Here is a 12,777-nt window from a genome sequence, read left to right as displayed (position 1 = left end):
GGCAGATTCAAACCACTACAAATGCCGGAGGAAAGATCACAGAAGCGCTTCACAGGAGGCTCCCAAACACTGAGGATGTCACCTAGACAGGGGACGAAACGTCTGCAACACAAACTCCCAGCTCGGCGAACAGAACCACCACATATGACAAACCCTTTTGCTTAAAACTATATTCTCCTGCTCCTCTGACCTACTGTGCTTTTCCAGCACCACACTCTCGACCCTGATCTCCAGCATCTGCAGTCCTCACTTTCTCCCAGGAATGAACAATTGTTGCAGTTCCTCCATACACTCTTAAATATTTGTTGTTGCCCATCTACAGTCATCCCATATGATCATTGTCCCCAGTTTATCATAGCTAGCTCACGCCTCATAGCATTGCAGTTTAGATTCAGGACCCTTGTCTCAGAATCAACTATGCAATCACCATCTTAATGGTCTCTCATCACAAGGGGGCTTGCACAGCTAGCTTGCCAATTATCCATTTCTTATTACACACTACCCAGACTAAGATGGTCTGCCATTCCGTTGGTTCCTCAACATAACGATTCAGAAAATCATCTAGCACACTGTCCAGGAATTTGTCCACTACAATAGGGTGAGTCATTTGATTTTCCCAATCTAAATGCAAATTAAAGTCACCCATAAATACAGCTGTAGCCTTATTGCTTGCATTTCTAATTTCCTGTTTCGAGCCTTCTCCAACATTCCCACTACAGTTTGAGGGTCTATATACAACCCACATTATCGTTTCTTGCTCCTTGGTGTTTCTAAACTCTATCCATAGAGTTTCTACTTCACCGGCAATAATGTCCTTTCTCACCATAAGACATTGGTTAGGCCACTGTTGGAATATTGTATGCAATTCTGGTCTCCTCCCTATTGGAAGGACATTGTGAAACTTGAAAGGGTTGAGAAAAGATTTACAAGGATGTTACCAGGGTTGGAGGGCTTAAGCTATAGGGTGAGGCTGAATAGGCTGGGGCTGTTTTCCGTGGAGCGGAGGCTGAGGGGTGACCTTAGAGATTTATAAAATCATGAAGGTCATGGATAGGATAAATAGACAAACTCTCTTCCCTGGGGTCAGGGAGTTCAGAACTAGAGGGCATAGGTTTAGGGTGAGGGGGAGAATGATATAAAAAGGACCTAAGGGGCAACTTTTTCATGCAGAGGGTGGTGTGTGTATGGAATGAGCTGCCAGAGGAAGTGGTGGAGGTTGGTACAATTACAGCATTTAAAAGGCATCTGGATGGGAATATGAATAGAAAGGGTTTGGAGGGATGTGAGCCAAGTGCTGGCAAATAGGACTAGATTGGGTTGGGATATCAGTTTAGCACGGACGAGTTGGACCGAAGGGTCTGTTTCCATGCTATACATCTCTATGACTATACAATTAACATTTACTTATTAATTACATATAATTAGTCTACTTAAGAGCTAGCAAATTCCAGCTGAGTGCAAACAAAAATTAAAAGCACTTTGATTCTTTAATATGCCAAAATGCAAAAATAATTTTGCTGAGAAACCAAAGAGGCAGAAAACCATGTCATTTAGGCAGTTGGCTGGAAAGTTAACTTGAAAGCTAAGGAATAGCTCCACCTACTGACTGTATCTGGGAGGATTCTGGATCAGTGGTGCTGGAAGAGCACAGCAATTCAGGCATGTCCTCGGATGCTGCCTGAATTGCTGTGCTCTTCCAGCACTACTGATCCAGAATCTGGTTTCCAGCATCTGCAGTCATTGTTTTTACCTTTGTATCTGGGAGGAACCAGGTCAGCTGTTTGCGATTTCTTGTCTACAGCATTGTAACAGTAACTATCTTTTAGGAAGTATCAATCCATTTTTCTAGCATTAATACAGTTAACCAGACTTAATAGTAAAATAATTATTTATGTAATTAACTACTCCTCGTTACTCAAGTGTCCCTTCTACCAAAGTCTTATTAGACCATAACATTTAGGAGCACAATTAGACCATTTAGCCCATCAAGTCTGCTTTGAGGTTTGATCATGGCCGATGTATTTCTCAATCCCATTCTCCTGTCTTCGCCCATAACCCTTGACCCTCTTTGCAATCAAGAACCTTTTTTGGTCTTAAACACACAACGACTTGCCCTCCATAGCCCTCTACAGCAAAGCGTTCCACAGATTTACTAACCACTGGTTGAAGAAATTCCCCCATCCTTCATTTCCAAGGGTCATCTCTTCACTCAGACACTGTGTCCTCTCCTACTAGTGGAAACATCTTCTCCACATCCACTTTATCCAGGCCTCTCAGTATTCTGTAAGCTTCAACGAAACATCCCTCATCCTTCTAAATTTCTGAGTGCAGACCCAGAGTCCTCAACCGCTCCTCATATGACAAGCCCTTCATCCACAGATTATTCTTGTAAACCTCCTCTGGACCCCTTCCAACACCAGCATTTCTTCATCATTCAATATGAGGCAGCCCTGCGGACTATGGAAAGGGTTTGCGATAGAAATCTACCAAAAGATGAAATTATCACAAGGTACAGTAATCTTAGAATCCACACTAACCTGTCCAATCGAGTGCTGCACCTACTCCAACTTGACAGGCAGAACCATCACTAGTAACTGGCTGGGCCAGTGCTGGCAGGAAATATATAAATAAAGATCCCTGGAGCTGTCTGCAGTTAAAAATAGGAGAAATTAGTTACTAAAAGTGCAAACATATACTCCCTCGTGCGTCAACCATGGCTCAGTAAATAGTACTCTTGCCCAAATCAAAAGGTTCTGGATTCAACGCTCCTTCACTATGTGAGCAGAAATATCTAGATACTACCTTGTTGGCTCCTGTAAGGATGGTGCATGCTTCAGAGAGAAAGCCATCCCATCCTTCTAAATTTTAAAAAATATATTTTAAAAGTACTTTACTGACATCCATTGATAATGAAAAGTACAGGCAACTGTGGGCCATCGTCGAGTACATCTCTGATTCTGTGACAAGGAGAAAGAAATCACTGGACGGGGAGAAAAACTGGATGAAAACCAAAAGCAATAATGATCCATTACCCAGAAACGAAGATTAATCCAGCAGAGGTTGCTTCACCCACAGGGTAAGAACATTCTACACCAAGCTCCATGCCCACTGGATAAATGGAAAATCCAAGCAGCCCAAAAAGTGAGCATACTACAGCGAGTCCATAAGGTTGATCTCTCATACGTGAAACCTGAAAATGCAGAAAAGTGATATTGGCACGACACCAATTCAAATCTTTCAGTTTAGAACATAGAATGATATAGGGCAGAACAGGCCCTTCAGCCCTCGATGTTTCGCCGACCTGTGAACTATTCTCAGCTCGTCCCCCTATGCTATCCCAAAATCATCCATGTTTTCAAGTCTATTTCATAAAACAATTCTAGTAAAAGGAAATAATTCTCAACATAAGAGTTTAAAACATTCAACAGGTCAAACAACACCTACGGAGAGAGAAGCACCAATATTTTGGATCAATGGTCCTTAATTAGAACTCTCTACACAACCTGCTTAACGAACCCAGGATAAGGAGAAAGTGAGGACTGCAGATGCTGGAGGTCAGAGTCGAAAGAGAGTGTGGTGCTGGAAAAGCACAGTTGGTCAGGCAGCAACCAAGCAGCGAGAGTGTTGACGTTTCAAGCATAAGCTCTTTTCTTGATGAATTGTTTATGCTCAAAACATCGACTCTCCTGCTCCTCAGATGCTGCCTGACCAGCTGTGTTAACCCAGGATCAGCCAGCCTTCAAAAATAACTGGCAGCTTAGTGCTTTTTCTTTTCCCACGTCATCGCAATTAGTTGTTTGACTGCAGCCATTATAAACTAAGTCTCAAGTGTTTAATACCCTCATGAGCTGCAGTGTTAAGTATTTATAATCATAGAATCATCAGTGAATAAGGCATTTCAGCCCACTGTGTTGTTGCTGGCCCTATTATCACATGCCAATCTCTTCCTTTTCCTCATATCGTTGCACACCATTTCTATCTAAATACAATCAAATGCTTCTTGAATGTCTCAATTGAACCTGCATCCACCACACTTCCAGAAAAGGCATTCCAGACCCTAACAATTTGCCACGAGTGCTTTTCACACATCATCCTTGCTTCGTTTACACAACTGAAGTTGAAATTTGTGCCCTTTCATTCTTGCTTCTTTTACACATGAAAACAGTTTCACCATATCTGTTCAGGCCACTTATGGTTTTGAACACCTAAAGTCAGATTTTCACTTTTGTTCTGGAGAGAAGGCGGAGAGAAGTACAGCATAGATACAGGTCCTTCAGCCCTCCAAGCCTGTGCTGGTCATCATGCTCTAATTAAACCATAAAACAAACCTTCTGCCCTTATTCAGTCCGCATCCCTCTATTCCCTTCCTATTCATGTAACCGTCCAGGTGCCTCTTAAATGTCGCCAATATGCCTGCTTCCGCCACCTCTTCTGCCAGTGCTTTCCAGGCTCCTACCACTGAGTGAAAGACTTCCCTCACAGATCTCTCAAACTTACCCCCTCTCACTTTGAATCTGTGACCCCTTATAATCAAAACTTCAACCCTGGGAAAAAGCCTCTGACTATCTACCCTATCTATGCCTCTCATAACTCAACCTCTATCAGGTCTCCTCTCAGCGGCTGTCTTTCCAGTGAAAACAATCTTAGTCTTTTTAACTTTTCCTCACAGCCAATGTCCTGGAGACCAGGCAACATCCTGGTGAACCTTCTCACCAAGGCTTCCACCTCCTTCTGGACATGGGACGACCAAAACTGCTCTCAATCCGCCAAATGCAGCCTAACAAGGGTCTTGTATAGCTGCAAAAATGGTTTGTCCACTCTTGTACTCCACGTCCCAGCCAACGAAGGCAAATATGCCTTCCTGATTAAGGGCTTTTGCCCAAAACATCGATTCTCCTGCTCGTTGGATGCTGCCTGACCTGCTTTGCTTTTCCAGCACCACACACAACACTAATCTCCAGCATCTGCAGTCCTCATTTCCGCCAAGTATGCCGTAAGACTTCCTAATCGCCCTGGCCACCTGTGTTGCCACTTTTAGGGAACTGTGACCTGCCACACTTAGATCTGTCTATACGTTAATGTTCCTAAGGGTTTCTGCAGTATAATTCAAAATGCATCAACTCGCATTTGTCTGGATTAAACTCCACCTGCCATTTCTGTGCCCAACTCACCAATCTATAACCTGTTGTATCCTTTGACAATTGTCAGCACGATCAGCAACTCCACCAATCTTGTGTCATCTGCAATGTTCCTCATCAGACCAGCCAAATTTTCCTCTGGATCATTTATATATGCAACAGCAAAGAACCAAAGACTGAACCCTGTGGAACACCACTAGTTACTGAAAAGCACCTTTCTACTTCTACCCTCTGTCTTCTATGACTAAGCTATTTTTTGTATCCATTTAGTAAGCCGACTCCAAATCCCAGGTGCTTTTAGTTTTTGTATCAAATGCCTAACTAAAGTCCATATAAACAATCCCAGCTTCTTCAATCCATCCTCAGAGATTGGTTCCAGCTATGAGAAATTCATTCAAGTAAATTGCTTCTGCACACAATCTCCAATACGTTCTCAGCTTTCCTATAATGTGGTATCCACAAACTGTGTGTCATATTCCATTTAAGGTCTAATAAAAGGTCATATACAAGTTCACCATCTCCTCCTCGATCTTGTACTTTGTGACCCTATTAATAAAGCTGAGAACATTATATGGTTTATTTACAGCTCTCAACACCTGTTCTGCCCTGTTAAAGATCTTTGCATATATAACCCCTAGTTCCTCTGTTTCTTCATCCCTTTTTAGATTTGCACCCACTATTTTATATTGTATTGCAGTATTCTTCCAATTAAAGAGCAGCACCTCAGTTCTCTGCATTGCACCTCATCTGCTACCTGGTTGGAGTAAGACCTGACATCGGAAAATGGCCGTGCTTGTTGGAGGTCAGTCATCGCAACTGCAGGAATTCTCTGCAGGGGCTCCTCAGGGTAGTGTCCAAGACCCAACCATCTTTAGTTTGTTCATCAATGACCTTCCCTTCATCATAAGGTCAGAAATGGGGATGTTGGCCAATAATTGCACAATGTTGAGCACCATTCACAACTCCTCAGAAACTGAAATAGTCTATATTCAAATGCAACAAGACTTGAACAATATCCAGACTCAAGCTGACAAATGACGAGTAAAATTCATGCCACACAAATGCCACAATGAATTTCCAATAAAAGACAATTTACTCACCACCCCTTGACATTCAATGGTGTTACCATCACTGCCTTGCCCCACTATCAATATCCTTGAGGATGCCATTAATCAGAAACTCAACTCGACTCACCACATAAACAGTAGCTACAAGAGAGGTCAGAGGCTAGGAATACTGTGGCATGTAACTCCCCTCCTGACTCTCTAAAGCCTGTCTACAAGGCACAAGTCAGGAGTGTGATCCACTTGCCTAGATAGGTGTAGCTCCCACCACAACACTCAAGAAGCTTGACACCACCCAGGACAAAGCAGCCCGCCTCACTGGTGCCACCTCCATGGGCATCCACTCCTTCCACCACTGACACTCCGTAGCAGCAATGCATACTACCTGCAAGGTGCATTGCAGACATTCACCAATGATCTTTATACAGCATCTTCCAAACCTGCAACCACTTCCATCTGGAAGAATAATGGCAGCAAATGCATGGGAACACCACTACCTGCAAGTTCCCCTCCAAGCTACTGACCATACTGACTTCACCATTCCTTCACTGTCACTAGGTCAAAATCTTGGAGCTCCCTTCATAGGTGGACTGCCTTCTCAAGCGCAATTAGAGACAAGCAATAAATGCTGGCCAACCAACAATTCCCACATCCAATGAGTAAATAAAAAAAACTTTCCATTTACCATCAACTTGTCAACATCTTTTTGAGTTCCATACTGTCATCCTCACACTTTACAAATAGAATCATACAGCACGGAAACAGACCCTTCGGTCCAACTTGCCCATGCCGACCACAGGTATCCCAACGCAATCTAGTTCCACCTGCCAGCATCTGGCCCATATCGCTCTAAACCCTTCTTGTTCATATAGCTATCCAAATGTCTTTTAAATATTGCAATTGTACGAGCCTCCACCACATCCTCTGACAGACCATTCCGCGCACACACCACCTTCTGTGTGAAAAAGTTGCCCCTTACGTCTCTTTTATATCTTTGCCCTCTAATTATGGACTCCCCCACCCCAGGGAATAGACCTGTCTATTTACTCTACCCATGCTCATGATTTTATAAATCTCTATAACGTCACCCCTCCTCAGCTTCCAACACTCCAGGAAAAACAGCCCTAGCCTATTCAACCTTTCCCTATAGTTCAAATCCTCCAACCCTGGCAACATCTGGGCAGCACGGTGGCACAGTGGTTAGCACTGCTGCCTCACAGCGCCAGAGACCCGGGTTCAATTCCCGCCTCAGGCGACTGACTGTGTGGAGTTTGCACGTTCTCCCCGTGTCTGCGTGGGTTTCCTCCGGGTGCTCCGGTTTCCTCCCACAGTCCAAAGATGTGCAGGTCAGGTGAATTGGCCATGCTAAATTGCCCGTAGTGTTAGGTAAGGGGTAAATGTCGGGGCATGGGTAGGTTGCGCTTCTGCGGGGCGTTGTGGACTTGTTGGGCCGAAGGGTCTGTTTCCACACTAAGTAATCTAATCTAATCTAATCCTTGTAAATCTTTTCTGAACCCTTTCAAGTTTCCCAAAATCCTTCTGATAGGAAGGAGACCAGAATTGCATGCAATATTCCAAAAGTGGCCTAACCAATGTCCCAATAAATCCTCAGGACCTTATCAGGCGTACCCTAGAACTTTGAGAAGCTAGGGAAGTGATTGCTGAGTCCTTTGCCGATCATTGGTAGGCACAGGTGAGGTGCTGGAAGACTGGAGGTTGGCTAATGTGGTGCCACTGTTTGAGAAAGGTGGTAAAGACAAACCAGGGAACTATAGATCTGTGAGCCTTAGGTCAGTGATGGGCAAGTTGTTGGAGGAAATCCTGAGAGACAGGATGTATTTGGAAAGGCAAGGGCTGATTAGGGTTTAGTCAACATTTCTTTGTGCATGGGAAACCATGTCTCACAAACTTGGAGTTTTTTGAAGAAGTAACAAAGAGGATTGATGAGGACAGAGTGGTAGACGTGATCTATTTGGAGTTCAGTAAGACGTTCCACAAGGGTCCCCATGGGAGATAGGTGGGCAAGATTAGAGCTCATGGAATACAGGGAGGACTAGCCATTTGAACATAGAACTGGCTGAAAGGTAGAAGACAGAGAATGGTGGTGGAGGGTTGTTTTTCAGACTGGAGGCCTGTGACCAGTGGCTCTTCCAAATATTGCTTCATCTGCAAACTTGGATATTGTCTCCCACTCATGAAGATTCAAATCATTAATATACATCAAGAAAAGCAAGAAATGGCTGTAAAGCTCCTCCAGTGATTGAAGTGGTTGCAGCAACAGACTTCAAGAAGGCACTGCCAGCAAGGCAACATCTGGCAGCAGAGTCAGCGACTCCTGGGCACAATAAGCCCAGAGCTGGGACTCTCGATTGTGGGGTGAGTGTGGGTTCAGCATGGGACCCAGCATCAGTGGCAACGACCACGAGGTAGGCCCAGCTGCGAAGATATAGAGCCTGAAGAGCTGTGACTCCTACAGTGATGGGTCTTGAACAGGCGGTGGTGAGGCGTGAGCTGGCTCAGTTATATTTTTTATCTGTTTTATTCTTAAACTATTCAAAATGGTACCACATTGTGGCAACTGTTGAAGCTTTTCACTATTCTCTGTATAATACAAATACAATAAAAAAATAATTGAAGTGACCCAATACCAACCCCATGGGAACTACATAAAAAGTTTTACAGCCTGAAAAATAATCATTGATCATGACACCTTGACTATCAGTCAATTTTGCATCTACATTGCCATTGTCCTTTTTTATACAATGTCACACAACCTCTCATGAGACTTGAGGCACTGTATTAAATGGTTTCTGGAAATGCATGTATTCCATCACAAAACTTTGACCCTCACAGCATCACACACTACAGAAGCCCAGTCGTCCATTAGATATACACCCAACTAAAACTCCTCTAAAATTTACACTCGCTTCACTTTCCATCCCTTGAATGTTCTGACATTTCAAGTTCTTATTAAAATGTTGAGGTTTCCTGCTTCAATTACCCTCTGAGGCAGTCCATTCCAGATTTCCACTAACCTCAGTGAAAATATTTTTCAAATCCTCTCTAAATCTTCCATCTTTTCAAATTGGAACTCAAAATAATTTTATTTCCCCTTGTTAGTGACCCTTCAACTAAAACAAATAGCTGCTTTCTATCCACCTTGTCCATATTTTTCAAATTTATGCATCTCTATCAAGTCCCCTCTCACTCTTCCGTTCTGAAGAAAACATCCTGAGCTTATCCAGTCTCTCTTCTCAGCTCAACTACTCCATCTCAGGCAATATCCTGGTGAATCTGCTTTGGATGTCCTCCATTGCATTTACGTATATCCTTCCTATAGAGCAGAGACTAGAACTACACAGAGGACTCCAGCTGTGACCTTACCAATGTTCTGTACAGCTCCAACATAACCTCCCTGCTCAGTGCCTTGATTGAGAAAGGCAAGTGTCTCAAACTCTTGACTAATGTATAACCCATCTCGCTATCTTCAGGCATCTGTGCACAAGCACCCAAATATCCCCTGGTCCAGAGCTTAGGGTCAATAACCAGGGGGCATAATTTTAAGGGGAAAGGTAGAAATTTTAGATGACAGTCATCAAGTCACACAGTCGTAGAGCTTGGAAATAGATTCTTTCGATAACTCATCTACACTAACCAAGTTTCCTAAACTGAACTCGGTCCCATATGCCTGCATTTGGCACGTCCCTCTAAACCTTCCTTATCCATTTACCTGTCCAAATGTCTTTTAAACATTGTAATTGTACTCGCCACTACCATCTCCTCAGGCAGTTCATTCCATATAGGCAGCAACCACTATGAAAACCTTGTCCCTTAGGTCCCTTTCAAATCTTTCCCTTCTCACCTTAAATCAATGCCTTTTAGTTATGAAATGACCCCACTCCTGGGAAAAGACTTTGGCTATCCACCTTATCTAAGCCCCTCATGGTTTTATAAATCTCTAAAAGGTCACCCCTCAGCGTCCGACACTCCAGGGAAAGAAGTCCAGTCTATCTAGCCCCTCTTTAGAACTCAAACCTTTCAGTCTTGGTAATATCCTTATACATCTTTTTCTTGCACCCTTATCAGTTTATTAACATCCTTCCAAAGCAGGGTGACCAGAATTCTCCCCATGTCTGCGTGGGTTTCCTCCAGCTTCCTCCCACAATCCAATGTGCAGATCAGGTGAATTGGCTATGCTAAATTGCCCATAGTGTTAGTTGCATTAGTCAGGGTTAAATATAGGGTAGGAGAATGGGTCTGGGTGGACTACTCTTTGGAGGGTTGGTGTGGACTTGTTGGGACAAAGGGCCTGTTTCCATACTGTAAGGTATCTAATCTAAAATTGTACATGGTACTCCAAATATAAATCCTTTCACCCAGTGGTGAAAATTTACAATGCACTTCCTGAGAATTCAGTTGAGACAAGGAAGCTCAACCTTTAAAAAGCACTTGGAAGTGCACATACAATTTGTTTCAACTAACTTGGCAGAGAGGTGTGATCCAGGGAGAATGTTCAGCAGGGGGAGACGAACAGCCAAAATCAGAAGAGACAGTAAGTGAGTCAAGTGAACAGAAATTATAAACCAGTTAAGGCACAAGAGAATTTGGTAAGATTGGAGTCTGATTTATTGTGACATATATTGAATAGTGAAAAGCATAGTTTTCCGAGCTACACGGGCAGATCGTACAAAGTTCATCTGGGTAGCAGATCAGAGTGCAGAATATAGTGTTACGGCCACAAAAAAGGTGCAGAGAGAGGTCAATATTAACGTTTGAGAGGTCCATTCAAGAGTCTGATGACAGCGTTGAAGAAGCTGTTCTTGAATCTGTTTGTACATGTATTCAAATGTTTATATCCCCTGCCCAACGGAAGAGAGTATAACTGGGATGGGAGGGGTCTTTGATGATGTTGGTTGCTTTCGTGAGGAAGCAGGAAATATAGGCTCTCTATAGTTTGTGGTGGTCTTGGGAAGAGCAGTTGCCAAACCATGTGGTGATGCATCCAGATAGGAAGCCTTCTCAGGTGTAGCTATAAAAATTGCTAAGAGTCTTCATTAACAAAGTTCATTAGCTACCTGAGGCATTGTTATGCTTTTCTGACCATCGCATCGATGTGGGTGGACCAAGACAGATTGTTGGTGACATGTATTGAGATAGTGATTAGTCTTGTTTTGCATGCTATACAGGCAAAGTGCACTGTACAAAGTGCATCAGGGTAGAAGAACAGAGTGCAGAATACAGTGTTACAACTACAGAACTTGTGCTCTTGACCATCTCCACTTCAGCACCACTGATACAGTGTTCTCCACTCTGCTTCCTGAAGTCAGCGAGCAGCTCCTTCATTTTGCTGACATTGATGGAGAGATTGTCGTCTTTATACCATGCCCCTCAGCATGGTACTGCTATACTCTGTCTCATCACTGTTCAAGATCTTACCTATAATGGTGGTGTTATCAGCAAACTTGAAAATGGAATTGGCGTTGAATTTGGCCACACAGTCCTCAGGAATAAACGTTGTATAGTAGGGGGCTAAGTACACAGCGCTGTGGGGCAATGGTGTTGAGGATTATTGTGGAGGTGGTGATTTTGCTATTTTTACTGATTGCAGTCAATAGGTTAGGAAGTTGAGAATCTAATAACAGAGGGTGGAGAAGAGACGTAGATCGTGGAGTTTGGAGAAGAGTTTGTTTGGAATTATGGTGTTGATGCAAAGCTTTAAATGATATGCAGGAGCTCGATATTAGGATTAGATGGTATTTATTTTAATGCAAGAGTCTCACGAACAAGACAGATAAGTCGAAGGCACAGATTAAAACATAGGAATTGGTGTCGTTGCTGTCACTCAGACATGGTTGAAAAAGGGGCAGGACTGGTAGTTCAATATTACAGGATTTAGGACCTACACGAGAGACAGGAGATTAAAAAAGGAGGGGGTGTCACAATATTGATCAGGGAATTGGTAATGCAGATGATGTAGAGAATTGATATAGAGTCCTACAACATGGATACAGACCCTTTGGTCCAACCCGTCCACGCCGACCAATCTCGTCCCACCTGCCAGCACCCGGCCCATATCCCTCCAAACTCTTCCTATTCATATACCCATCCAAATCATATACCCATCCAAATGCCTTTTAAATGTTGCAATTGTACCAGCCTCCACCACAGCCTCTGGCACCTCATTCCATACACGTACCACCCTCTGCATGCGAAAGTTGCCCCGTAGGTCTCTTTTATATCTTTCCCTTCTCACCCTAAACCTATGCCCTCTAGTTCTGGACTCCCCAACCCCAGGGAAAAGACTTTGTCTATTTACCCTATCCATGACCCTCATCATTTTGTAAACCTCTATAAGGTCACCCCTCAGCCTCCGACACTTCAGGGAAAACAGCCCCAGCCTGTTCAGCCTCTCCCTGTACCTCAGATCCTCCAACCCTAGCAACATCCTTGTAAATGTTTTCTGAACCCTTTCAAGTTTCACAACATCCTTCCAATAGGAAGGAGACCAGAATTGCACCCAATATTCCAACAGTGGCCTAACCAATGTCCTGTACAGCCGCAACATGACCTCCCAA

General features: G+C 43.5%; 1 protein-coding gene across 4 annotated transcripts in view; it reads right to left on the bottom strand.

Annotated features, from left to right (window-relative positions):
- slc49a3 (solute carrier family 49 member 3) overlaps positions 1 to 12,777 on the bottom strand; it is a 95,814-nt gene that overhangs the window by 6,176 nt on the left and 76,861 nt on the right. For all 4 annotated transcript variants that reach the window (XM_043674549.1, XM_043674546.1, XM_043674547.1 and 1 more), the window contains 2 exons: positions 3,033 to 3,190; positions 2,538 to 2,647 (listed from right to left, as the gene is read on the bottom strand). In XM_043674549.1, the coding sequence (XP_043530484.1) occupies positions 2,538 to 2,647; positions 3,033 to 3,190 (268 nt within the window). The remainder of the gene's footprint in view (positions 1 to 2,537; positions 2,648 to 3,032; positions 3,191 to 12,777) is intronic.

The sequence above is a fragment of the Chiloscyllium plagiosum genome, chromosome 32, assembly GCF_004010195.1.
Source record: "Chiloscyllium plagiosum isolate BGI_BamShark_2017 chromosome 32, ASM401019v2, whole genome shotgun sequence".
Taxonomy (NCBI): Eukaryota; Metazoa; Chordata; class Chondrichthyes; order Orectolobiformes; family Hemiscylliidae; genus Chiloscyllium; species Chiloscyllium plagiosum.
This window is presented reverse-complemented; position numbering and strand designations above follow the sequence as displayed.